A 25,030-nucleotide genomic window follows, 5' to 3' on the forward strand; every position below is an offset into this window, starting at 1 on the left:
GTGGACTAGTAGATATCATTATACTCTACATTGTTAATTTTTTTTCAGAATTTTTCACAACTATTTGCATCAAATTTAGAAGAAAAAGGTATACTAGGGGATATCTCCTCGAGGTATTAGAATCCACTCCCACCAGAAAGTTATGGGTTCTTCTACTATTCTGCATGACAGGCAGGACCCACTTTTCATCAACCGGAATTCACCCAGTAGGCCAATGGTAGCATACAAGAGTCTGCATACAGCAGTGTAAACCAGAAAGCTCGTTTACACTGCTCGAATCCTTCTTCGTTCTTACTGAAGAAATTATCGGTACGATTGCAAGGGAGATTGGTAAGACTTTCAGATGGACACGCTCAGAATGTTGTTACATGTGTGCCTCGGAAAAAAAATGTTGTCACAGCTCACATGTTGCTTTCTTCGGTGCTGCTACCATGGAACTGGCAGAAGATTAGTTAACTGTTACCTGAGACAAAGCAGTATCGTAAGCTTGTTTCAATGGCCCTAACTAATCATATCGCACCTGCGTCTTCTCCTGGCCACCTAATAAATGAAAAGCTGATGGAATTGTTCAGTTGGAGTGGAAAAAAAGACCAATTGACCTCACTTTGTCAAACAACCTACTAACTCCTACACAGTGTGCGCGCGCGCGCGTAAGTCCTAATGATATTCTGTACCACAAAGTCGCGCGCTTTTCGCAGATTTGCATAATTGAGGCATTTCATAATTGCGTATTCCAAGAGAACGGCTTCAGTCGCTCTCAGAGTTCTTACCACGATCTTGGATGCGTTATACATGTGTTGCTATCTTCTAATCATCTTACCACAAACATATAGTAGTGCCCTCCCATGCTAATGTGAAAAGCAAGATCCATCATCCATCATACTATGTACTACTAGTTGATTGTTCAGGCTAAATTTGCTACTCCGTCCGTTTCATATCATAAACTCGTTTAACATTTTTGTTAAACTTCTTTAAGTTTAATCAAATTTATAAACAATATACTAATATTTTCAAAAAAAACAAATATATTATTAAATTATATTCGATGCTAAATTTAATAAAAACTAGTTTGGTGTGGTAGATGTTTTTTTTACAAATTCGGGTTAAATTTAAAGAATTTTAATTAAAAAAAGAATCAAATGACTTATAATATGAAATAATTAACTTCCAGTGTATCTTAATATTTCTCGACCAGAAACTAACAGAAATATTTGACAGATGGCGAAAGGACCTGTAACCTAATGGTTATAAGAGTCTGCTACTGAGGTCCTGGGTACGACTTTTCATGGGAGCGAATTTTTCAGGATTTAACAACATTGTGATTTCAGTGGTAGGCTACTGTGTAATTTAAAAAAAAAAGAAACGTTTGACAGATGGAGATAAACCTACCTAGCTTTTCACTTCAGAAGAAACCACTTTCTGTTGTGTTCACGGTCTACCTTCTCGATTCACCGCGCTTATGCGGCCACTGCACAAAACAAAGTAACTGCCAGAACAAGAAGTCAAAAAAGATTGGGCACGGTGAACTGATTTCTTCAAGAATCTTATACATACATAGTCTGATAGTCCAGTGGGTGCAACAACTCCCCATCAGCATGCGAAATGCGAACCAGAGCTGCTAATAGCTAGAACGCGTGCTCGGCGGCGACCACCTTAAAGGAAAGGGGAAAAAAAACAGCCGGAGCCAGCCACCGCAACATCTCCGCGGATCAAATCATCGAAACCTAATCTTCCAAACCTCGAACAACCGCACCACCTTCCCGCCTGAGCCACCCCTACATATACGCTCGTCTCGCCGTCGCAACCTCGTCACCTAGGCAAACTCCAGCCTGCAACCAAAGCATCGGAGAGCAATGGCGACGACGACGAGAGGGCCGGTGACAATGAGGCTCTGCTTCTTCTCTGCCGCTGCTCTTTTCCTTCTCTGCTTCCTCCTCCCGGCCGCCGTCGCCGAGGAGCGCTTCTACGAGTTCGTGGTACGTGATGATCTCGTTCTTGCATTGCGGTGAACAGTTAACATAATCTTGCCTAAGATTTTATCCTGAGCTTGCTGCAACTGCGATGGCGTTCTTTTTTACAACAGGTCCAGGAGACGCTAGTGAAGAGGCTGTGCAATACGCAGAAGATCATCACGGTGAACGGGCAGTTCCCCGGGCCGACGATCGAGGTGTACGACGGCGACACGGTGGCGATCAGGGCCGTGAACATGGCGAGGTACAACGTGACGCTGCACTGGCACGGCCTCCGCCAGCTGCGGAACGGGTGGGCGGACGGCCCGGAGTTCGTGACGCAGTGCCCCATCCGCCCAGGCGGCAGCTACACCTACCGCTTCGCCATCCAGGGGCAGGAGGGCACCCTGTGGTGGCACGCGCACAGCTCGTGGCTCCGCGCCACCGTCCACGGCGCCCTCCTCATCCGCCCTCGCCCCGGCGTCCCCTACCCTTTCCCCAAGCCCCACTCCGAGTTCCCCATCATACTAGGTATAGTACATTTTTTTTTTGTCTTTACGATTACACGGAAGACGCACACGCGCACCGAGGGATCGTTTGTACGGTGTTGATGTGGGTTGGTTTTGTTTGTTCGCAGCGGAGTGGTGGAGGAGGGACCCGATCGCGGTGCTGAGGCAGTCCATGATCACCGGCGCGCCGCCGAACGTGTCCGACGCGATCCTCATCAATGGCCAGCCGGGGGATTTCCTTGAGTGCTCCGCCCAAGGTGAGTGGTTACTTGTTGGTTCTTCTCGTTCAGGAGATTGTTTCTGCGGTTGTTACGAAAAAAATTGTGCATGTCTTTTTCTTTTTTCTTAACTTCTTGAGTTACTCTGCCAGAAGTGGAACATCTTCAAATTTGGAGTGTGTTTTAAGAAACTAGTTCGTGGAAGGTGAATTATCTGACACTGCACGTTCTTGTGCCAAGTTCCTGATTTGGTTAAACCGACCAAGGCAACTTTTGGTTTGGAAAAAAGCATTCCTACTGTTGTGTATAGCATAGGTCGTAGAGATGAGCGTTGCATTGTTTTGTTTAGATGCTTGCAACGTGACAAAATGAAGAGACAAAGATTCAGGTAACGAATCAAAAAAAGATTAAAAAATGAAGAAAGATAAAAAAAAAATATCTTGACCAATCTGTTGTGAGAATAACGTCACTCCCGTTTTGACTTGCAAGTGATTCATGATTTTGCCTGTAAACTATAGTCGTTTGCTTACCATGCATGCGGTCGCCGTGACAGAGACGAGCATCATCCCGGTGGCCGCCGGCGAGACGACCCTGCTGCGCATCATCAACGCGGCCATGAACACCGAGCTCTTCGTCTCCCTCGCCGGCCACAAGATGACCGTGGTCGCCGCCGACTCCATGTACACCAAGCCGTTCGAGACCACCGTCGTCCTCCTCGGCCCCGGCCAGACCACCGACGTCCTCGTCACCGCCCACGCCGCCCCGGGGCGCTACTACCTCGCCGCCCGCGCCTACGCCTCCGCACAGGGCGTCCCCTTCGACAACACCACCGCCACCGCCATCTTCCAGTACAAGGGCGGCGCCGGCTGCCCCACTACAGCCGGCGGCGCAGGTGCCGCCGGCGCCGTTGCTGGCGCTGGCGTAGGCGCAGGAGCTGCCGGTGGCGCCGGCGCCGTCGCTGGCGCTGGCGCTGGCACGTTCAACGGGTCGCTCGGCCGGTCGAAGTACTCCGGCGGCAACCCTGGGCGCGCCGGGCCGGCGCCAATGCTGCCGTACCTGCCGGCGTACAACGACACGAACACGGCCACGGCGTTCTCGAACAGCATCCGGAGCCCGGCGCCGGTGAAGGTGCCCGGGCCGGTGACCCAGGAGGTGTTCACCACGGTGGGGTTCGGCCTCTTCAACTGCATGCCCGGCCCGTTCTGCCAGGGACCCAACAACACCCGGTTCGGCGCGAGCATGAACAACGTGTCGTTCCAGCTCCCCAACACCGTCTCCCTCCTGCAGGCGCACTACCACCACATCCCCGGCGTGTTCACCGACGACTTCCCGCCGATGCCACCCGTGTTCTTCGACTTCACCTCCCAGAACGTCCCCCGCGCGCTGTGGCAGCCGGTGAAGGGCACCAAGCTGTACCGCGTCAGGTACGGCGCGGTGGTGCAGATCGTCTTCCAGGACACCGGCATCTTCGCCGCCGAGGAGCACCCCATGCACATCCACGGCTACCACTTCTACGTGCTCGCCACGGGGTTCGGCAACTACGACCCGGTGAGGGACGCCCACAAGTTCAACCTCGTCGACCCGCCCAGCCGGAACACCATCGGCGTGCCCGTCGGCGGGTGGGCCGTCGTGCGGTTCGTGGCGGACAACCCCGGGGTGTGGCTGGTGCACTGCCACATCGACGCGCATCTCACCGGCGGGCTGGGCATGGCGCTGCTGGTGGAGGACGGCGAGGCGGAGCTGGAGGCCACCATGGCGCCGCCGCTGGACCTGCCGTTGTGCGCCCTGTAGAGAAGAACTTTTCGTTTCTTTGGGTTTGTGTAGTTGTGTACGTACGTACGTGGTGGCGATTTGAGGAGGGCTGTGTGCATTGTACGTGTCGATGGTACACCCTGTGTGTTTGCGTTTAGAATTTGGCATATTGTATTTTGGATTTCGATTTGAATTTGCAAAGAGAACGGAGGGTTTCTACTAATTATGGATCACTTTTTTTTTCTTTTGTAGTACACACTGTGCGCTCTTGGAAGTACTAAATGGGCTTAAACTGGTTTAAACGATGGTGTGTTCTCGGGCCAATCAGGCTGGCCTATATTATAATGGGCCTCCACTATCATTTCAACCTTTTTTCAAGAAGGAAAAAGTCTATTTTAGTCCCGTGCTGTTTATATCCCTCTTGCTATCTAAGCAAGTAAGCATGGAGTTAAAATTAGCCAATTTTGGTAGTTAAAGAAGCCATTATATTTGGTTTTACGGTAAAGACATAGTACGAATTAGAATCGGGCAATAGTTGAGGGAATTAGAATAGACTTTTAACCCGCCAATTCAGCTTAGAATGATGTTATTTTATCCCCTAAAATGAAATGGAGAAAATGGTACCGACAAAAGATATGTATATGAAAAACATGGAACTCTCAATGCTGACGAGTGACAACCATGAAACAAAAATATGATAAGAAGTACGGCCGCGAAATATGTAGTGGAGAGGGACATTATTGTTTATACTTGAGACTGCGCTAGTTGAACAGTTTGAATTGGTACCCTTTAATCACACCTAAACCGACAATTCACGGACCTACGCATTCTAAGTACTGGTACCCTCTAATCATTGGACAATCTGATCTGATTTAGTAGTGATGAAGTGAAGCCAACATGTTTTTCCTGCCATTATCAAGACTTTGAACCTTATCAATGGACATCGACGAACTCCAAAAGATATCTTTCTCAACGTGAACTGAATATAACTCAACTAATTAGGTTCCACATTATCCATCTGGATTCAAGTGACACGGGTGCTCGTATTTATGGTTTATTTTTTTAGTGACTAGTCAAGTGCCTATGTGTTGCAACGGGAAAAAATACGAAAAACTTGAGTATGTATATAGAGAGAGCGCATGATCAACAAACTATCAAGTAGGATAACAAGTGGAAGGAGAGATTGAGTGGTTATTCTACGGCAAGGGAAGCGAATATGCTAGAACGAGAGAGGATGAAACTTTGTTAGAGATTAAAAAAAACTGAATTTCTATCATAATTAGCCGACTATGCACATAATAAACAAAACTTTCAATATTTTTATGTTTTTTCATATGGTACATACATCAATTTCTAGTACACTTGAAGAGTTTTAGCCACTTCAAAGAGTTTTTGGTTTCCCCACTGAGGCAAGCTGGTCACGCTGGCTGTTCAGTACGCATATAAAAAGAGAATCAGAGACCGCGTCGATATCTAAAAGTGTGCAACATAAAGAATCGGATACGATTTTAGGCAATCATGGGCAAGGGCGTCGTGGGCCTAATCGCGCGGCCGTGCGGCAAGGAAAATAAATCACATGCGTGAGGGCACCGCGGGCCCAATCCCAGCGCGTGGCAAGAGGTGAGTGAAAAAGGGACTCAGGCACGCACATCTCTAACAAAAAAAAAAAAGCCGCGCACATGTCGCATGCAATCGCCGCGTGAAAAATGGACCCAACTCAAATACGAATGTTATAGAAATTAGAAAACCAACTCAAATATGAATGACGTACCGAAATTCTGGTGGAAACATCTTCGATTTTTATAATAGTTAAGATTAAGATTAACTAGGCGACATACTCGTCAACATCAAGACGTTTATGGTAAGCCTATGCCAGCCTATTTGACAGTTTCTAAGAGATACTCATATAGCCTCATAGGGGTAATGTATAAATGTATGCGTTCATAGGGATGAGTGTACACTTGCGTGAATGACTGCATTTGTATTGTGTTAAAAAAAAAGTCTTACACATAATCCTTTCACATAATAATTGTTGTTTTAGGGCTATTTGGAAATTAACATACAAATTGTATTGGAACTCAATAGGAAATAATTCGTTTTGTTTTAAATGAATTTCCATTAAAAATAACATATTAAAATTAAACACTATAAACTTACCTTTTATTATTCGCATCGGTTTTTGTACCAATCTAAATGTTGAAAAAGACGATATATTAAAATTCTATAGGTGTGATTGGAAGTTATGGCCTGAGTATGAGCATTGCGTCACTACTTAATACTCTAAGCGCACACACCTTCCACACCGTGATTTAAGTATTGAAATCGCAATTAACTATGGAGCTGGCAATGGCATTGCCCCATACAAGCACTGCAACTTCAATGGGGGAGGAAAGAGAGCCCCAAAGCATGGAGGGCTGTCAATAGCATGTCGCGGGCTTCCGGGCCGCCCGATCAAGATCCGACGGCTGAGGTCGCTCCGTTCCGGGTCCCCGAAAGTGCACCGGCGGTTAGCTGCCTTGAGGTGCTTGTTCTTTTGCAGTGCATTCATGCATGGTGGGATCGACATGTACAAGTATTCCCAACTGCATGTGTTCTCTCTTTATGTTCTTAATGATCAGCTAGCTGCTAGCTGCTTGTGGTGTCTCTATGATTATCCTTGATTAGCTTGTGTTAGGCTGTCACTTGGAGCTAGCCGAAGGCCACAATCCTATATATGTAGGAAGTATGATTGTGCTTTCATATGATCATGTCCTAGAAAAGAATTATAATCCGGCCCTATATATCTCAGCTTTAGGGGTTGGTCACACTAGTCACTAGCAAGATAAGCATGAATATATAATTAACATGTACATTTCTACACATGCGAGGGTTAGATTTATCTTGAGCTTCTTTCAAATTATAAATTGTACTTTGGGGCACATCCTTACCAAAGTTTGCTTATATCAAGTCTTTTTCACTTTGAATTAGATATTGTTGCCAAATGTTACGCTTTGGACCATGTGGCCCACATGTCACTCAAAGCACTTTGAACCGGATGGTTAGCATGTCAATAAGACCGTGCGACCCAGAGGTCAATGAGATTAATCACCTTTATTGTCCATGTGTCACTTGTATGCATGTGGACAACACAACATTTAACAATAATAACTTGTCCAAAGTGAAAAGAAATTGTTTAAAGATGGTTTGAAGTGAAACTTTAATAACAATATATATCCCAAAGTGCACTTGACTCATTTTTCTAAAAATTTGCAGCTACTACTATATAATTCCTGAGAATTGGTACTATGCACTTAGAACAAGTGGAACATGCCAATCGATTGCTTAAATTTGCTGGCGTGACAAACTAGCTGACCTCCTTAATAGAGAGAAAATAAAAGCTTATATAAGGGAGGAAGTCTATAAAATCTTGCACAAACTCATGTTGAACCCCCAATCTTCGGCCACTTGTGTGTACGACGATCAAGATCAAAATGCAGAATATTTTTTGGGGAGCATCGACATAACAAATTCAAAGAACGCCTTGAGAGAGTAGAGTTCAAGTCAAAGGAAGTTAAAAAAAGAAGCGCCTCAAATCAAAACCCAGAAAAATTCGGACGATAAGGTTGGGTTTGGAAGCTACTTGCTCACCTTTTGATGCGGATTGTGAGATCTCTATGTAGAATGCACACACCCCGAATTATTGGCACAAGAGCTCTCCATGTACGGACAAACGAAACGTAACACACTTATTTTTTGTACTTACATTCAATCAATAAACATGCCAGTTAGGAGCGATATATGGTAACACATTGCCCTTCATTCTACTGCTCCTACATAAAACAGAAAACAGAAAATAATTCATGTATTGCTCATATTAAAGTACCCCCTCTGATGTGATCAAACTTCCAAACTTTATCAAATTGGGTACATGAAAATTATATACATATATATTTTATTTGAAAATTACAACCGCAACATCTTAAGTTTAATGTGGCATATAAATACTTTTTGACTATAAATTAATGGTCACAGTTGCATTTTAATACCACGGCAATGTCCACAACACTACTGTATTAATTTATCCGTGAATGGGAATCAGCTTTAGTGTTCCTCAGAAAAGAAAAAAAAAAGTGAGTTGTAGTGTGTGTACTCTTGTACTAGTACGTACACGTTATTATGAAACACAATTTCTACTCACCGTGCACATCCAAAGAGTTTAGAGATAACCAACATACTCTAATGATGGTGGCATTTAATTTTTTTTATACATGATGGCTGACCCCTCCGAGGCAGTAGACCACCAGTGCTTCTCCTTTCTTAATTAATCTACTCAAAACTCTGTACACTTGCACTCTGGTTTGCTTAGCTTAGCAACAACTCAAGCTGATTAAGCCCCCCCTATATAAATTAGCCAGTGACACTGAGACATGCCAAAGAGTCTACTTATTTCCAGGGCAGCTAGTGAGTGAGGCAGTGACTGAGCAGCAGTGCAGCACACTCTAGCTAGCTAGCTTAGCTGAAGACGCAAAACATGGGCAACAGCCTGAGATGCTGCCTGGCCTGCGTCCTCCCCTGCGGCTCCTTCGACGTGGTCCGCATCGTCCACCTCAACGGCCACATCGAGGAGTACGCGCGCCCGGTCACCGCCGGCGAGGTCGTCGCCGCGCACCCGAGCCACGTCCTGAGCCGGCCGTGCTCCCAGGGCGGCGCGCGGCGGATCTTGATCGTTTCGCCCGAGTCTGAGCTCAAGCGCGGGTGCTTCTACTTCCTCGTGCCGGCCTCGTCGGTGCCGGAGAAGAAGATCAAGAGGAAGCCGTCGTCGTCGTCGGCCCCGCCGCGCCCGCGGTCGCAGCAGAAGAAGGCGCCACGGCCGCCGCCGACGCCGACGCCGACGCCGGAGACGTCCGTGCTGGCCCGTGATGCGACCGTTGCGGCGAAGAACGGCGGCGACAGCTACCTGGCGGAGGTGCTGGCGGAGGGCAAGGCCACCGGCTGCAAGCGCCGCCGGAGCGTCCGCGCGGCGGTGTGGCGGCCGCACCTCCAGATCATCGCGGAAGAAGAAGACGCCGCCCATGAGTGACACCTGCTCGTGGTGCTGCTGCTACTTTTTTTTTTTAGTTTTCTTTTTTTCTGTACATACACGGATGATTACTGTAGTTTTGTGCACGGTGCACAGACCGTGCACGCACGACGGAAGATCGAACGGCGCTGCATGGCCCTGATCGTTGTGGCGGGCGATTTCGGCCGTTCGATCACCGAGTTTTGGGTGAGAGACGATCGATGATCTCCCTCTTTGCCCCTCTCGTGCTGTTCTTTCTGATTAGTTTTTCACCCTGACCGCTGCAAGATGCAACTGCTCTCAAAGCAGAGGTAATGGGAGAATTTGGGTGATTTATACTGGTAACCAAGTGTCAGATCAGGAGGAACAACAAAAGTGAGCGGGGGAAATCAATGTCGTGTAATGTAAACTGAACGGAGCCATGTACTCTGGAGTGTCAAGTCTCAGGGCAGGGCAGAATTGGCTCGTCAGATTGAAACAAAACATGCGGAGTTTTCCGCCGCTTCTTTACCTTTCTTTCCCCTCCGTGTTTCACGGGTTTAGTTTGGAGTAGTACTATGTGTTTGTGCTCTGCCGAAGCAAGTGTAGCTTCTGATTAGTGATGAACTGGCACCACCACTAAACAACTCCTCACGGGAAAGTTAAATAGACACATCGATCCATTCTCAAATTGAAAAAAATATTCTATTTATTAAATACTATAGGTAACATTACAGTACATCGATGTCAACGAATAATGATCGGTACATCATTATCTACCAGAATGATCAATGTTATACATGTTTACAGCGGGAGACAACTAATACAAACAGAAGCGAAAGACTTGAGTTCGCCATGTCGGTCGAGTTGATCGATCCTGCCGCGTGCCCATGCACCGACTTTGGCCATGGCGACGATCTCTGTCTCCACGTTCTTTGCACCAGCGGCCGCACAGCCACTGCTCGGCGTTTGTGCGTGCATCTCCTCGAACACCCGCAGCTGCGGGCCATCTCCAAGAAGCCTTCTTGATTGTCGCTGTAACGCATGCGCGTCGTGCGCGACGCCACAGCGGTCATTGTCGGCCTTCTCGGCGACGGGGGACGACGGCGTCCAGACTCCGGGATACCGGTACGCCTGGGGCAGAGTGTTAAGATAAGAGTTGTTATCTCATGTATACTCATCTGTAGTTTGTTAAGATAGATAGATAAGGTTGGTTTGTTGTAAACTCACGGGATAAACTTCTGTGATTCAATCTCTTGTAACAGCCACGGTAGAGGCTCTTTCTACCTATATAAATACATGCGAACCCGAGACAAAGGGTATCGCTTCTCCCATTCGGTTTACACAGAGCACGTCATCGGTGACCTGTGGTTGCTCTCCCGGTAGACATGCTGCACGCCAACCTCGGCGAAGCAGCCGAGCAAGGTGACGATCTCGTCGTGCAGGGCGGCCGGGATCCGCGTCTGTGTCTCCGCGCCAGTCGCCACGCAGCAGCTGGACACCAGCAGAAGGTCGTCGCCCTCAACCACCAGCAGAGGTAGAAAAATTTTTGGATTTATGGTTAAAGAAGAAAAAGAAGAAAACTGGGGTGCCTCTCCATGAAACAGGCGAGAGCGAGACGAGACGTAGGCCGCGGATGAGCGCGCCGCGCGGGCCTCCACCACGTACGCCGATCCTCCAGTGGTCGGTCGTCTCGGCGAAGGCGACCGACGCGGGTCCGCGGATGGCGCCGCCGATGCTCGCACTGCCCGATCCGTCGTGGTACACGCAGCCGTCGAAATTGAGCTTGAACCAGCCTGCACGAGGCGGCTCCCAGTCCCACCGCACCAACAAATTCGTGGACCTGAATTGGGTGGCGCGGGCCAGGCCAGCCGCTTGCCCGCAAAACGGCCCACGGAGAAGGTTATTACGCAGGCGGAATAAGTTCACCGGAGGTCCCTCAACTTAAAGAGCGAGATTTTTTTAGTTTCTTAACCATAAAATCAGAAATGTGTACCCATAAACTCACAAAAACAATGCACTCAATATCCTATAGTAGTATATATGGGTGGTTTTGCTGACGTGGTATCCTACTCAGAAAAAAAATAAAACAAGTACGTGGAGCCCACATGTCAGCTGCACATTCACGAGCAGCCGGGCAAATGCGGGCGTGGCGGCCAGCAGTGGTGTGGGCTCGGTCGCGCACAGGGAAGAAGCACGAGAGGGGGAGAGGTGGGCGCAGGCGCGGCGGGCGAGAATGGCAGGCAGAGCAGCGGTGGGCAGAGGGGCGGCGGGCGAGTGCGGCGGAGCGGGGCAGAAGCGGGCAAGCTCGGATGGGCTTGCTGGCCGCCTCCCCCTCCCTCTCCCTCCCAAACCGCTCCGCTCGGCACCCGCCAACTGCGACGACGACGAGGAAGATGGTGACGAGGCCGCCGCCGTCCTGCTCGGCATCGTCCGCCACATCCCATAAGCGTTCGACAGCGCCGACCGCCTCCTCTCCCGCCGCTGCCCTCGCGCCAACCGCCTCTTCTTCTTTTCTCCCGCCGTAGCCGTCGCGCCGGCTGGCCCTCTCCCCCTCTCTCGCCGCCCCCACTCCACTGTCGGCCACCTCTCTCCCCGCCGCCATGCCCACTCGAGAGAATCGGGAGAGAAGAGAAGAGAAAAAGAAAAGAAAGGAGATATGTGGGGCTCACACCATTTTCTCTCTTACATGTGGGCTTCACATATTTATTTTAATTTTTTTTGCTGACTAGGATGCCATGTCAGCGAAACCTGGCAGCTATACTGTCTCAGGACCTTTTTTTTAAAGACAGTTTTACATAGTTTAGGGGTACACATTTCTGTTTTTATGGTTAAAGGATCTCAAAAATCTCAGTGTTAAGTTGGGGGATCACCGGTGAACTTATCCCTTCCGCAGGCTGGCCTTTTTGGGCTAACGGATCCGCTTGGCCCGTGACCGCGTGCGGGCGCCACTAACCCGCAACCCTAGACACGACAGGGCGGAGGACGGCGGATCACGCACGCCGCACGCGCGCGCGAGGGCGATGCGCCGATGCCTCACCAGTCTCCAGTCTCCCCAAGCCGTCCCGGTCGCCGATGGCGAGAGCCATGGGCAGGTTGACATGATAATTTTCTGTTCTTATCTCGCGCAATCACAAATTCACAAGCAGTCACCCCTTTGCTTGGTTCTTCTGGCCTGGATCGAAAAGTTTTCTGTCTTGTTTGATTGATCGCTTGCTGCGATGATAGGAAGGGTTGGAATTCGTTACAAAACTCCCTTCCGGGTATGTGGAAATACCGAGGCACTCTTTGTTTAGGCTTAGACTTACTGGCCTAGACTTTTAAGTCAGCTTATTGGCTTATATGATTTATAAACCAGTGGACTTAATGTCCTAAGTTTAGTGGTGGAGTCATACATCTATCTCATATAAGCCAAAAAAGCTTCTCCAACCTAGCTTTTGGCTTAGGGCCTCTTTGTTTAGGCTTAGGCTTATTGACCTAGACTTTTAAGTTAGCTTATTGGCTTATATGATTTATAAGCCAGTGGATTTAATGTCCTAAGTTTAGTAGTTGAGTCAGACATCTATCTCACATAAGCCAAAAAAGCTTCTCCAACCTAGCTTTTGGCTTAGGGCCTCTTTGTTTAGGCTTAGGCTTATTGGCCTAGACTTTTAAGTCAGCTTATTGGCTTATATGATTTATAAGCCAGTGGATTTAATGTCCTAAGTTTAGTAGTTGAGTCAGACATCTATCTCACATAAGCCAAAAAAGCTTCTCCAACCTAGCTTTTGGCTTAATAGTGTTAGAGTGGCTTATGGCTTCAAAAAAGCCAAACGGAAAAGCTGCTTGTTTGTTTAGGCTTAGACTTTTCGACTTATAAGTTGGCTTATAAGCCTAAACAAAGAGGGCCTTAATAGTGTTAGAGTGGCTTATGGCTTCAGAAAAGCCAAATGAAAAAGCTGTTTGTTTGTTTTGACTTAGACTTTTCGACTTATAAGTAGGCTTATAAATCTAAACAAAGAGGGCCTGATCCAACTCTAGTTTTTTTTCCCTTTCTTTTTTTCTACCAGCTGACACTACTACTTATGCTTTTCTGGGAATAGTATTTGAACTCGATGTTGGCCGTTAAACCCCCCATCCAACTGTGACGAGACATACTAGGTTTTGGGAAAACAGGATTATGTTGATGAAATTAAGCATGCACTTCGCTCATTCATTGGCATTGAAATGCTTCTTTGATTTTTGTAGTTGTTACTGTTGGATGGGTAGCAGTTGTTAGAATACCTTTTTTGTTTCTTGATTCTTTAACTGCGCTATCCACTAATGAATAGTGTGTGTCTATATATATATATATGTAGAGAGAGAGTAAATTGCATTAGTAGTACAAGAACTTGGTAGGTGGGTGCGATTTAGTACAACAACTTGAAAAATGTGCAGACCGGTATATAAACTTGACAATCAAGTGCATTTAGGTCAAAACGCTGTTACATACGTATGATTCAACCTGTTTTGTTGTTCTATTATAAGCATAACTACTAGATTATTTGGTCATGAGTACAGCTGAAAATGTTTGACTAGTAGAATCGCTTGAAAATTATGTTACAACATTTTTATGCACTTAGTTTTAACGATCATTATATTTTTCGGTTTCAAATCAACAGTCTATTTTATTATTGTAAGCAATCAAATACAATACATCCAGACCATTATTATTTGACAATCATTAAACTTATTATTAGATTATTGACAAACGACGACTGCTTTTTTTTTTTGCTGTGTGGCATAAAAGGTGTGGTGTCTAATATTAATTTTTTAACCAGAATGCACATACTAGCCAAGTTGTTGCACCTAAATAATCATTTTTTAAGTTGTTACACTATATCGCACCCACCTACCAAGTTTATGTACCGTGTACGCAATTTACTCTATATATATTAGAAGTAAAAAAAATTAGCTCTAACTTATTAATGATCCATAGTGTCAAGTTTGCATAGGGCCTCCCAAATGTCAGGATCGACTCTAGGGAGGACACCGACGTGGAGGAGGGCATCGACACAGGAAGGGGGAAGGGAGCACGCGGCGGAGGAGCGTGGCTGCTATGGGTGGGGAGGCAAGGCGAGAGGAGGGGAGGAAGATGACGACGTGGAGGCCTTGATAGCGGACGACGACGACGGAGGGGCAACGGTCTCGACAGTGGACGACGATGCGGCGCGGTAGAGGGATGCGGCGGAGGGGCGGTGCCGGTGGAGGGAGGGCGTCGGCGCGCTGGATCTGGGGATGTGGGGAGAAACGTCGCTTGATCTGGGAGGAGGAATGCGTGGGGTTCATGCGTGGGGCCCACGATTAGCAAGACGATTTTGGCTGGCCAAAGTTGGCCAGCGTGAGGAGTTTGGCCATTTGTTAAAGTGCATTTTTTTATGGGGCATTTGTAAATTTGCCATCGGTTTTTTTAATATTGCAAGGATGCTACTCGAATGACAGTTCTAATGGTATTTTTGCAATTTTTCTAGTGGCAGTTTTACAATAACGATTTAAAATAGTGGTAAATTTACAATTGCTTTTTTTTTATTTAAAGTTGCTAAAATTTAACTGAGATAAAAAGACTGTTAGATATGCTCTCGGTCTGCTGGCAGTGTCTTTCGGATAAGCGTAGGACTCCAATCTTACCAAATTTTCTTCCCTGAGGGCAACAACACAGCAGTGGGCCAGCAACGAGGTTGCAACCAGTGTGCAGGCTCCACGTGTCCCGAACTAGGATGGATACAGCAGGCAAAAGCCCCCGTCCCGTCGCACCGCGCCACGTTACATGCGTTGAGCCGTCAACCTCCCGCTATAATCCCCCCAAGCTTTGCTTTCCGCCTCTGCGTAACAAGTGCCTTTCCGGACTCGGACACAAAGCACCTCGCTTACGGTTTTTAGCACCCACACACACTCCCGGCCAACATCTCACCATCCCCGAGAGAGAAGGCCGCGCGCCGCGCGCTGCTAGTAGTGCTCGATGGCGATGGTCCCCGCCGACGCCGATGTCGCCGCCAAGCCGCCGCCGGACGTGGAGAAGCCGGACAACAGCTCCCAGAACGGCGCCCCCAACTCGGCCGCCGCCGCCGCCGGGGGAGGCGGCGGCGGCGTGGTGGATTCGGTGGTGGCGCGGTGGCGGCGGGAGGACATGCTCGACAAGAGCCCCCTCGCGCTGCACGCGGCCGCCGCGGCGTTCGCCTTCGTCGCGCTCGTGCTCGTCGCCTCCAACCAGCACGGGGACTGGATGGAGTTCGACCGGTACCAGGAGTACAGGTTCGCCACCCCCCCCCCCCCCCCCCCCCCGCGGCGCCTGGCCCTCTTCGATTCGAGTTGATGGGGAGATCTTAGGGTGTGTTGTTGCGGTGTTCGATGCTAGGTATCTGCTCGCGATTGCGGCACTGGCGTTCGCCTACTCGCTCGCGCAGGCGCTGCGGCATGCTCTCCGGATGCGCCGCGGCGTCGACCCCGTCCCGACGGCGTCCGGGCGGCTCCTCGATTTCGCCAGTGATCAGGTGAGCTGCTATTGTGTACTAATTGTTTCACCCAAATACTTCTCATCAATCGATTAGACAAAGGAAAGGGGAGCATAAAGATGCAAAAGAGTGGGGGGAAATTTACCATGCTAAAGCAAGAATACCCATTGGGTAGAGATTCCAATTCCGCGGTACAGATTAAAGAGGGTTCAATCCACTACTATGTTTCGCCCATGTTATTTGAAACCCATCCAATGATCCAAGCGATTAATTTACTAACAGGCATACAGTTCTGGTATTAGCTTTAGTTGAAGCATCTTTGACTGTTGGAGTAGCTAGATTTTGTCCATGTAACACTGTGATGTTCTGCTACCAGACATGTCTACAACTTTACAGCCTATGCCCTTTTCTTGTTTCTTTTTGGAAGGAACTAAAAGTGTTTAGAGTACTAGTAGGCTAGTAGCTCGCTGCCTCGCTCAATAATGGTCCTATAATTTGATCAATCGATATGGCAGCGCAACAACAGCAATGATGGTAATGCAGTGGGTAGTATAGCATTTGTATGGGGTAGACAGAAGTGGTTGGGACCATACATTGGAAGTTGGTGGAAGTTTCGGTGTGTTTTGGATCTTCAATGGGTTGCAGATACTACTATATGTCAAAAATTCGTGGTATCTGATGGATGATGCTAAATGTGCTTAAGCCTGAAAGTTCATGTACTAGAATCGTCAACTTTGAATTGGTAGGGGACCGCATTCACTTAGCCCGCCCTGGAGAATATGACTCTTTTGGACCTCTGCCCTTTAGCTAGGATATTTTTTTGTCAGCTCCTGCAATAATATGACTATTTGGCATGTTTCATGAACTCTGTTCATGAAATTGGATTCATGGCAAAACTTACGAAATTTATCTGTGGACCCTATTATGCTAGTACTCAGAAGTAGATTCGCTCAAGTTGACCCATGATGAATTTGCTAGCCCAATTCATTTATAGATTCAATTAATCAACATAAGTTGGACTGATAAGGTCATTTAAATCCTATTGATCAACACAAGGTCATTTATTTTATGCTTACAGCAGACAAAACAAGTTTGTTTCGATTTCATTTTACATGTTTATCTTTCTCACTAGATTCTTTGATGAGGATTAGGACTTTGTGGTTCTTGTCGTGATACCTACACCATGTAGTACAAGGTACCATGCAGTAGGTTATTTTTTCACCGTTATTCTATCGAGAGCCTATTGGGTTATGCTAGCTTCCAACGCTGAGTTGGCTGCCATTGCATTTTCTTTCTCATAATCAAGTCATTCACAAAACATCACAGCCATATATTATGTATCAGATTTAACAGGGACTAGTGGATGCATTTACAGGTAGTCGCATACTTGCTGATGTCTGCTCTCTCTGCTGCTACACCCATTACAAATCGGATGAGATCTGCAGTAATCAACCGCTTCACCGACACGACTGCTGCTGCAATCAGCATGGCCTTCTTGGCATTTGTATGCCTCGCCTTGTCAGCGATAGTTTCTGGATACAAACTCTCCAAACAAACCTACATGTGAAGCATCGTTCTATAGGAGTAAAGCCCATTTCATGTGATCCATTCATCCTGGAGATGCAAGAACTTATGATGACATGAAGGCGTAGTGGTGATTGCTGTTACCTATTGGTAGCTTACACATGTGTACATAAGCTTAGATGCAACATGCCTGAAGCTCTGAAGACCGCAATATTTGTTTAAAATTTGTGCTACCCTTTGACTCCCAGAACAACATTTCTGCGGTGATGAGAAGGTGAGAACTGCTTGTTCTGAAGATACAGATAAGTGTACCTATGTGAGCATTTATTGTAGCATCTTTTGTATGTGAGACTGTTATCATTTTATTGTAGCGTCTAAGTTCAATTTGTGTACTAAATTTTTAGCGTGAGGAATTTATGGGCTAGATTTGTCATTTCTATATTCCTTCTTGGTGGTTGGTTTGTGATCGATTTATGTTAGTACAGTCAGATGTGTGTATTTGTTACCGGTTGTGACTTTGTGAGTACATGATCACTTTGTAATGTTGTCCAACTAGTGGTGACTGCACTTCAATTAGACAGCCGTAACAATATAACAGCCCATGGGCCATCAAGAAGATTCAGCTTCAAAAGAAAAGAAAAAAACAGTTGGTCTTTGAAAAGGAGCAAATTTCATCAAACCAGAGATATTATGATCCAAATTACATAAAACCAAAAAGGTTTGTTTTGGCATGTGACATATAACCCCATGTATCATAGTCCAAAAGTTTCACATAACCCCATGTATCATACTCCAAAAATTTCACAAAACCACATCGTTATCTAGTTTGACATGTTATTGTAGCAAAGTAAACAATGTTTAAATTTAGATGGCTACAACCGGTATGCGATTCGTCAAACGAGTTACAAATTTGACATATAATTTTAGAACAATGTTATAGTTTTTTTGTCTTAAAAATATGCAATCGTGAAGTTTATGTGCTTGGAGATACATATGATTATAAATGTAATTAGGATATCGACACAACCTCATATACACCACTACGGTTTGTTCATTGCTTTTATAATTACATATTTATAAACTTGTTGTATTCGTAATTTAGGCTGCGTTCGATCACCTAATTTGTAGCAAGAATTTTAGCGCATACAAAACGAGAAAACTCATTAGCATATGATTAATTAAGTATTAATAATTATAAACTTGATAAATGGATTTATTTGAATTTTTAAACAACTCCTATATAGAATTTTTTTAAAAAAAACACATCATTTAACAGTTTGAAAAGCGTGCTAACGGAAAACAAGAAAGTTGAAGTTTGGAGTTGAAGAAAAGAATTGGGCCTTATTATTGAAGTAACATGAGTATTTTTTTTTCATGGTCATATTGAGATCATATTTACAAATTAAATTTTATTTATTTTGCATATATTGGTGGATTAAAATTTTGAGATGGAGAAAACTTTCAGCTTTGTAAATATTTAGCACAAAATATTTTAGTGATGTGCATCTAAACCGCAATAATTTTCAGTGGCATTTTTCTACATTTTTTTTGACAAAATTTGCTATAGGACTTTAAAATTTTGTGTAATTGGCTGCGGGGATACCGCAAGATCATGTCGTTGTTGAGGGGCAAAAGAAATGGTGTAATTGGTCATAGGACACCGAAGATATTATTTTATAATTTCCACACAAAAAGTGAAGTAACGAATTTTAAAAAGAGAAGTTTACATCTAACTCCAACAGTGGCAGGACCATCGGCTAGCGGCAGTGGGAGCACAAGGCTGAGTTCTTTCCCCAACTTTCCCAACTCACCTCCCTCGTGTTCCACGTGCATGCTTTTCAAACTGTTAAACGGTGTGTTTTTTTTAAAAAAAGTTTCTATACGAAAGTTGCTTAAAAAATCATATTGATCTATTTTTTTAAAAAAATATTAGCTAATACTTAATTAATCACGCGCTAATGGCCGCTCCGTTTTCCATGCGCAACAAATAAGTTCCCAACCCGACATACGAACACATCCTAGATACGGTTAGCGGGCAGGGGCAAACTTATCTTTTTTAAATTTCTCTTCGAAAATTATAAAATAAGGTTAGCAGGCAGGGGGTAAACTTGTCTTTTTAAATTTCTCTCTTCATTTTTTGCTCGAAAATTATAAAATAATATCACCAGTGTCTTATAAGCAATTACACCAATTTTATTAGGGTGTTCCTCAATAGTAACACGATTTTACAATGCCCCTTAACCAATTACATAAAATTTGAATATTCTATAACAAATTTTGCATTTTAGGGTTCCGTAGGTCTTCTAGATACACTAAAGCATCTGCGTAAGATGAGCTCGACGATCATGATGTCATGTCACCGAGAGATGAAAACGGAGCAGATAATTCTCTAATAGTTCGGATACGGATATGATTACGGATATTTGCTCTTGGATACGAATACATGTATGGTGTCATGGTTTCATTGGATACGGATATCCGGTGAACAGTGCTGTTCGGATATCCGCTACGAACATGAGACATACCCCAATTCTTTATAACTCTACAACCTTCAATATACCTTTTAGATTTTATAATGAGTAAATTTCAGAAAACTGCAACTTTAGTGACAAAATTATCAATTTGCTATAACATTAGCAACATGTTTCAGTTTGTTGCAACAATATCATGTGAAATTATCACAAAACTGCAACTTTTATGTTATATGCTGCTACTTAGCAGCATATAACATAAAAGTTGCAGTTTTGTGATAATTTCACACGCTATTGTTACATCAAACTGAAACATGCCACTAATGTTGATAGTTTTGTTACTAAAGTTGCAGTTTTATGAAATTTACTCTTTTATAATAGTAGCCCATCTCTTAACACTAGTCAACACTATTTAATATTATTTAAACTTTAAATATTTTTATAAATTATACTATATTTTATATAAAATGAGCTAATCATATATGATGATATTTGTTTATATTAGAAGTTGAGATGGTTTTCGTGTTAAAAAAAATTGTTTCCGTATTTGTGTCCGGTCATATTTGATATTTATTCGTATTCAAGATAATTTGTATTTGTTTTTTTATCCGAGTTATTCGTATTTATTTTTTATCCAGTAAAAATATGAAAATAAATGTGGTATGATAACTCGTTTTCCTTCTTCATTGGCAAGTGTATAGCCAAAATTTGAATTTTTGAACTTGATTTTGAAGTTGATTTTGAAATGCTTTTAACGTACTTTTTGTTAATGTTGGCTTTTAAGTAGCTACGAACAAATCTACAAAAGTTATACTTATAAATTAATTTTAATTTTCTAATAAGCCAAATAAGCCATTTTGGGCCAAATGTCCAACCGATGGGAGCATAGGAGTATTACTGAGAGAGAATATTTATCAATCTCATCCAGGAAAAAACTTTTATTCCCACTCTCTCCTCTTCCCGATCCCCCCAACACCCAAACCCTAACCCTCGAAGCGACGCAACCCACCGGCGGCGATGGGGCAGGGCACTCCCGGCGGGATGGGGAAGCAGGGCGGCCTCCCCGGCGATCGCAAGCCGGGCGACGGCGGCGCCGGCGACAAGAAGGACCGCAAGTTCGAGCCCCCCGCCGCGCCGTCCCGCGTCGGCCGGAAGCAGCGGAAGCAGAAGGGGCCCGAGGCGGCGGCGCGCCTGCCCGCCGTGGCGCCGCTCTCCAAATGCCGCCTCCGCTTGCTCAAGCTGGAGCGGGTCAAGGACTACCTCCTCATGGAGGAGGAGTTCGTCGTCAGCCAGGAGCGGCTGCGACCCAGCGAGGACAAGACGGAGGAGGACCGATCCAAGGTCGATGACCTCCGGGGCACCCCCATGAGCGTTGGCTCGCTTGAGGAGATCATCGATGAGAGCCATGCCATCGTCTCGTCGTCCGTCGGGCCGGAATACTATGTTGGCATATTATCATTCGTCGACAAGGACCAGCTCGAGCCAGGGTGTGCCATTCTGATGCATAACAAGGTATTAATGTGTACAATTTCCCCTTTTCCTGATGGATTGGTTCAGTGGGATTGGAAGCACCACACTAACACATCAGTAGTTCATGGTTTGGTGATTGGGTCGAAAAGGTTGGTTAGAATTAGACTTATGGAACAGACTAAGAATATTCAGGTCATGGCGGGATAAGAAAAAAAATGAGGTGAATATGACCGGAGCATTTTCTACTAGTAATTATGAATGTTTATTGGTATGGTAGAGTTTCTTCTGAAGAAAAAAAAAAGGTTAACCATATAATGTATGAATGGTTGTCATGGTAGAGTTGCTTGCAGATGGAAAACATTTAAACATATATGTACATCAATCTAGTAGCATTAAGGTATTCTATGCCCACAACCCAGTAGCATTTAGGTAATCTATGCTTGACTTGTGTTGTAGGCAATCAGATCAGATGGTGCACATTCGGTACCTGCAAATGGTAACAGTAAAATTATAAATATTTCGCCGATTTCTTCAGAAGAAACTCAAAGTAACTATGTTTTTTTTTTCGTTAAATGCCAGTTTTTTTGTTTGCCTACTGGTTCCTATATGTGATGGAGGCCAGTTTCAGGCTTGTACTAGAATCACCAAATTTTCTTTTGAAGGGCAATAAACACTTTGATGGTTGAGAAAGCAAATAGTATTAATTTAATTTGACTCCATTTGTATGTAAGATTGCCATATTTAAGGGTCGCGGCTACCTTACATTTCAGTGGGCGATGCATATGCAACTCTTACAACCTTAATTTCGAACACTGTGGGAACTCTGCATGACTAAGATTAAGTATTGGTTGAAGATTGAATCTTGGAAAAGAGTGATTATTATAAACAGTGTAATCTAATCCTTTGGATGTAATTTAGTAAGTTTATTTTCTCCATGGGAGCATTTCACTTTTAGGAGTGCACTGTTCCTTTTTTGTTCTGTTTTTTGTCTGTCAACACCATAATTTCTTTGTAGCACACCTTTTCTTATATGTGTCTAGTGTCTTCAATTGTATCCACTGGAAGCATCTCCCAGTCTTTCTCAGTTTATTGCCACTTTGGAAATCTTTGATATAATTTTTATTCAATGGTGAAATTATTATGGCACTGTTTTGATACAATAGACTTGAAGCTTTAGAGCAAGGATAATATTGGGCTATAAGCCAACTATAAACTTATGTGAGGTGAGAGATAAAGAAAAATATGGAGAGTTGGCTTTCATGCAAGAGCTAGCTCCCTCTACACATGCTTCAAGACAGATGCATTAATTTTATAGGGTAGAAAAAGAGAGGAGAAAAAAAAAAGAGCTAATCTTATAGCTAACCTACTATACATGTTAGCTCTAATATGAGCTTATAACCAATAGTTGGCTCTACTATTAAACTTGCTCTTATGCTCTTTTTTACTTGTGAGAAGTTTTTTATAACCAAACTTGATAAATCATTTCTTCAGGTTCTCTCTGTGGTTGGAATTTTGCAAGATGAGGTTGACCCTATGGTTTCTGTCATGAAAGTTGAAAAGGCACCTTTGGAATCTTATGCGGACATCGGTGGTCTGGATGCCCAAATTCAAGAGATTAAAGAGGCTGTTGAGCTTCCCTTGACTCATCCTGAGCTATATGAGGACATTGGAATAAGGCCTCCCAAGGGAGTAATATTATATGGGGAACCTGGCACAGGCAAAACTCTACTTGCAAAGGTTTGTCTCTTTTTCTTAGGACATTGAAGTCTTGAATTCCCATGTTTACTCCATTTCAAATTCAATTCATTAATAAACTAGTAACTTAATAAATGCTAGTTATTCATTTCATGTTCATATTTTTGCATATGATTAAAAAGGTGCAAATTTGATATTATATAGCTATATTTTTTCCTTGAAAATTCATGAATATCTTTTTGTAATTATTGCAGGCGGTTGCTAATTCTACATCAGCAACATTTTTGCGTGTTGTTGGGAGTGAGTTGATCCAAAAGTACCTTGGTGATGGCCCCAAGCTTGTAAGAGAATTGTTTAGGGTGGCTGATGATCTTTCTCCGTCAATTGTCTTTATTGACGAGATTGATGCAGTCGGAACAAAGAGGTAGAGTAGTGCATACTTCAAATGGGAAGTCTTCTATATGATGAATGTTGTTTGTGTATAGTAAAAGATTGGTGGAACTTCCCATGAAATAGTTTATATGAGTATTGATGAACTTTTTTTTTTCTCCTTATAGGTATGATGCTCATTCGGGTGGAGAGCGTGAAATTCAGAGAACCATGTTGGAGTTGCTTAATCAGCTGGATGGTTTTGATTCAAGGGGAGATGTTAAAGTTATTTTAGCAACAAATCGCATTGAAAGTCTTGACCCAGCTTTGCTTCGACCTGGTCGGATAGACAGAAAGATTGAATTTCCGTTACCAGATATTAAAACCAGGAGGCGGATCTTCCAGGTGCTTTTCTACAATGTTTCAAGTTCTGTCTTATTGGAAACCTGCTTCGTTCTTATCAATAGTTTTTGGGTGCAGATACACACATCTAAGATGACATTGGCAGATGATGTTAACCTAGAAGAGTTTGTGATGACCAAGGATGAGTTTTGTGGTGCTGACATCAAAGCAATATGTACGGAGGCTGGATTGCTCGCTTTAAGGGAGCGCAGAATGAAGGTAACTCAGCTTTGTTTTCTCAACCAGACTCCTTGCTCTCTAGTACTGTTAATGTTAAAACTTTCGAGCATACTAAGTGCCAATCCTTTCAGATCTTAGTTTGAGCTGCGCTCAGAACATATTTGCATGGAATGCAAGTCTTTGTTGCACTTCTCTTTTTACATTTGCTGTTCTTCTGTTGCTTTAGGTGACACATGCCGATTTCAAGAAGGCCAAAGAGAAGGTCATGTTCAAGAAGAAGGAAGGTGTACCGGAAGGGCTTTATATGTGAGACATCCACCACTCATCAGCACCAGAATTACCTCCAGGACACGGTTAAGTGTAATAGAGAACTGGTAGAGCTGGTGTTTGGTTCAATGTTCGGAGAATGTTTGCTTACACCCTTCTCATTCAGCAATGTCGAACTAAAGAACCCCCTGAACAATGTATGGCTACCAGGAATGCATGCAGTTACGGTTCAATGTTAAATGCTTTTTGATCAAACATGGGATTCCTGATTGTTTGAACAGATGCAGTTCTGATTATGGACCGGTTGTCAAATTGCACTTTTTGATTAAGGCGAATCTGATCAAAACCATCACGTTATCATTCTAATTCAATAGTTGATTGTGATTATCATGTTATTACTCTAAATAGAATCCGGTAAAAATCCATACTACATGGGCATACCATCGAGGGGAAGACAGCAAATTGCGAAACGAAACGTGTACAGGTGACATGTGATATGCTGGGATAAGAATGATTTGAGGTCGTATTATCAGAGCCAAAAAAAGGCTTGCAAGTTCAAATGGTGAAGATGCTAAGGGGGGAAACCTGCATTTAGTTCGAGCGAAATAATTCGAAAATGAAATGATTTAAGGTCGTATTATCAGAGCAAAAAAAAAAAGGCTTGCAAGTTCAAATGGTGAAGATGCTAAAGGGGGGAAACCTGCATTTAGTTCAAGCGAAATAATTCGGAAAATAAA

General features: G+C 44.4%; 4 protein-coding genes across 4 annotated transcripts; all 4 read left to right on the forward strand.

Annotated features, from left to right (window-relative positions):
* Window positions 1-1,758: 1,758 nt before the first annotated feature.
* LOC127768089 (laccase-3-like) lies at window positions 1,759-4,647 on the forward strand. The gene is made up of 4 exons (XM_052293612.1): window positions 1,759-1,976; window positions 2,084-2,480; window positions 2,587-2,715; window positions 3,230-4,647. The coding sequence occupies exons 1-4, from the start codon at window positions 1,854-1,856 to the stop codon at window positions 4,465-4,467; spliced, it is 1,887 nt and encodes a 628-aa protein (XP_052149572.1). The 5' UTR covers window positions 1,759-1,853; the 3' UTR covers window positions 4,468-4,647.
* Window positions 4,648-8,833: 4,186 nt separating this feature from the next.
* LOC127768248 (uncharacterized) lies at window positions 8,834-10,097 on the forward strand. The gene has a single exon (XM_052293787.1). It carries the CDS (start codon window positions 8,939-8,941, stop codon window positions 9,485-9,487), a length of 549 nt encoding a protein of 182 aa, XP_052149747.1. The 5' UTR covers window positions 8,834-8,938; the 3' UTR covers window positions 9,488-10,097.
* A 5,204-nt stretch (window positions 10,098-15,301) lies between these two features.
* On the forward strand, window positions 15,302-17,954 carry LOC127765286 (CASP-like protein 4B2). The gene is made up of 3 exons (XM_052290151.1): window positions 15,302-15,715; window positions 15,819-15,954; window positions 17,291-17,954. The coding sequence occupies exons 1-3, from the start codon at window positions 15,423-15,425 to the stop codon at window positions 17,480-17,482; spliced, it is 621 nt and encodes a 206-aa protein (XP_052146111.1). The 5' UTR covers window positions 15,302-15,422; the 3' UTR covers window positions 17,483-17,954.
* Window positions 17,955-20,847: 2,893 nt separating this feature from the next.
* Window positions 20,848-24,533, forward strand: LOC127768009 (26S proteasome regulatory subunit 4 homolog). Its single transcript, XM_052293510.1, has 6 exons — window positions 20,848-21,422; window positions 22,872-23,117; window positions 23,330-23,499; window positions 23,633-23,849; window positions 23,925-24,065; window positions 24,253-24,533. The coding sequence occupies exons 1-6, from the start codon at window positions 20,928-20,930 to the stop codon at window positions 24,334-24,336; spliced, it is 1,353 nt and encodes a 450-aa protein (XP_052149470.1). The 5' UTR covers window positions 20,848-20,927; the 3' UTR covers window positions 24,337-24,533.
* The last annotated feature ends 497 nt before the right edge of the window (window positions 24,534-25,030 follow it).

Source organism: Oryza glaberrima, chromosome 3 (genome assembly GCF_000147395.1).
Source record: "Oryza glaberrima chromosome 3, OglaRS2, whole genome shotgun sequence".
NCBI classification, from domain to species: Eukaryota; Viridiplantae; Streptophyta; class Magnoliopsida; order Poales; family Poaceae; genus Oryza; species Oryza glaberrima.

Bases quoted from the DNA above. Each gene is read 5' to 3' on its own strand.
- LOC127768248 (XM_052293787.1), top strand. From the start codon at position 8,939: ATGGGCAACAGCCTGAGATGCTGCCTGGCCTGCGTCCTCCCCTGCGGC.
- LOC127768089 (XM_052293612.1), top strand. From the start codon at position 1,854: ATGGCGACGACGACGAGAGGGCCGGTGACAATGAGGCTCTGCTTCTTC. The intron at 1,977-2,083 runs GTACGTGATGAT...TTTTTACAACAG, and splicing joins AGCGCTTCTACGAGTTCGTG to GTCCAGGAGACGCTAGTGAA. The intron at 2,481-2,586 runs GTATAGTACATT...GTTTGTTCGCAG, and splicing joins CGAGTTCCCCATCATACTAG to CGGAGTGGTGGAGGAGGGAC.
- LOC127768009 (XM_052293510.1), top strand. From the start codon at position 20,928: ATGGGGCAGGGCACTCCCGGCGGGATGGGGAAGCAGGGCGGCCTCCCC. The intron at 23,118-23,329 runs GTTTGTCTCTTT...TAATTATTGCAG, and splicing joins GCAAAACTCTACTTGCAAAG to GCGGTTGCTAATTCTACATC. The intron at 23,850-23,924 runs GTGCTTTTCTAC...TTTTGGGTGCAG, and splicing joins CCAGGAGGCGGATCTTCCAG to ATACACACATCTAAGATGAC.
- LOC127765286 (XM_052290151.1), top strand. From the start codon at position 15,423: ATGGCGATGGTCCCCGCCGACGCCGATGTCGCCGCCAAGCCGCCGCCG. The intron at 15,716-15,818 runs GTTCGCCACCCC...GTTCGATGCTAG, and splicing joins GACCGGTACCAGGAGTACAG to GTATCTGCTCGCGATTGCGG. The intron at 15,955-17,290 runs GTGAGCTGCTAT...ATGCATTTACAG, and splicing joins TCGATTTCGCCAGTGATCAG to GTAGTCGCATACTTGCTGAT.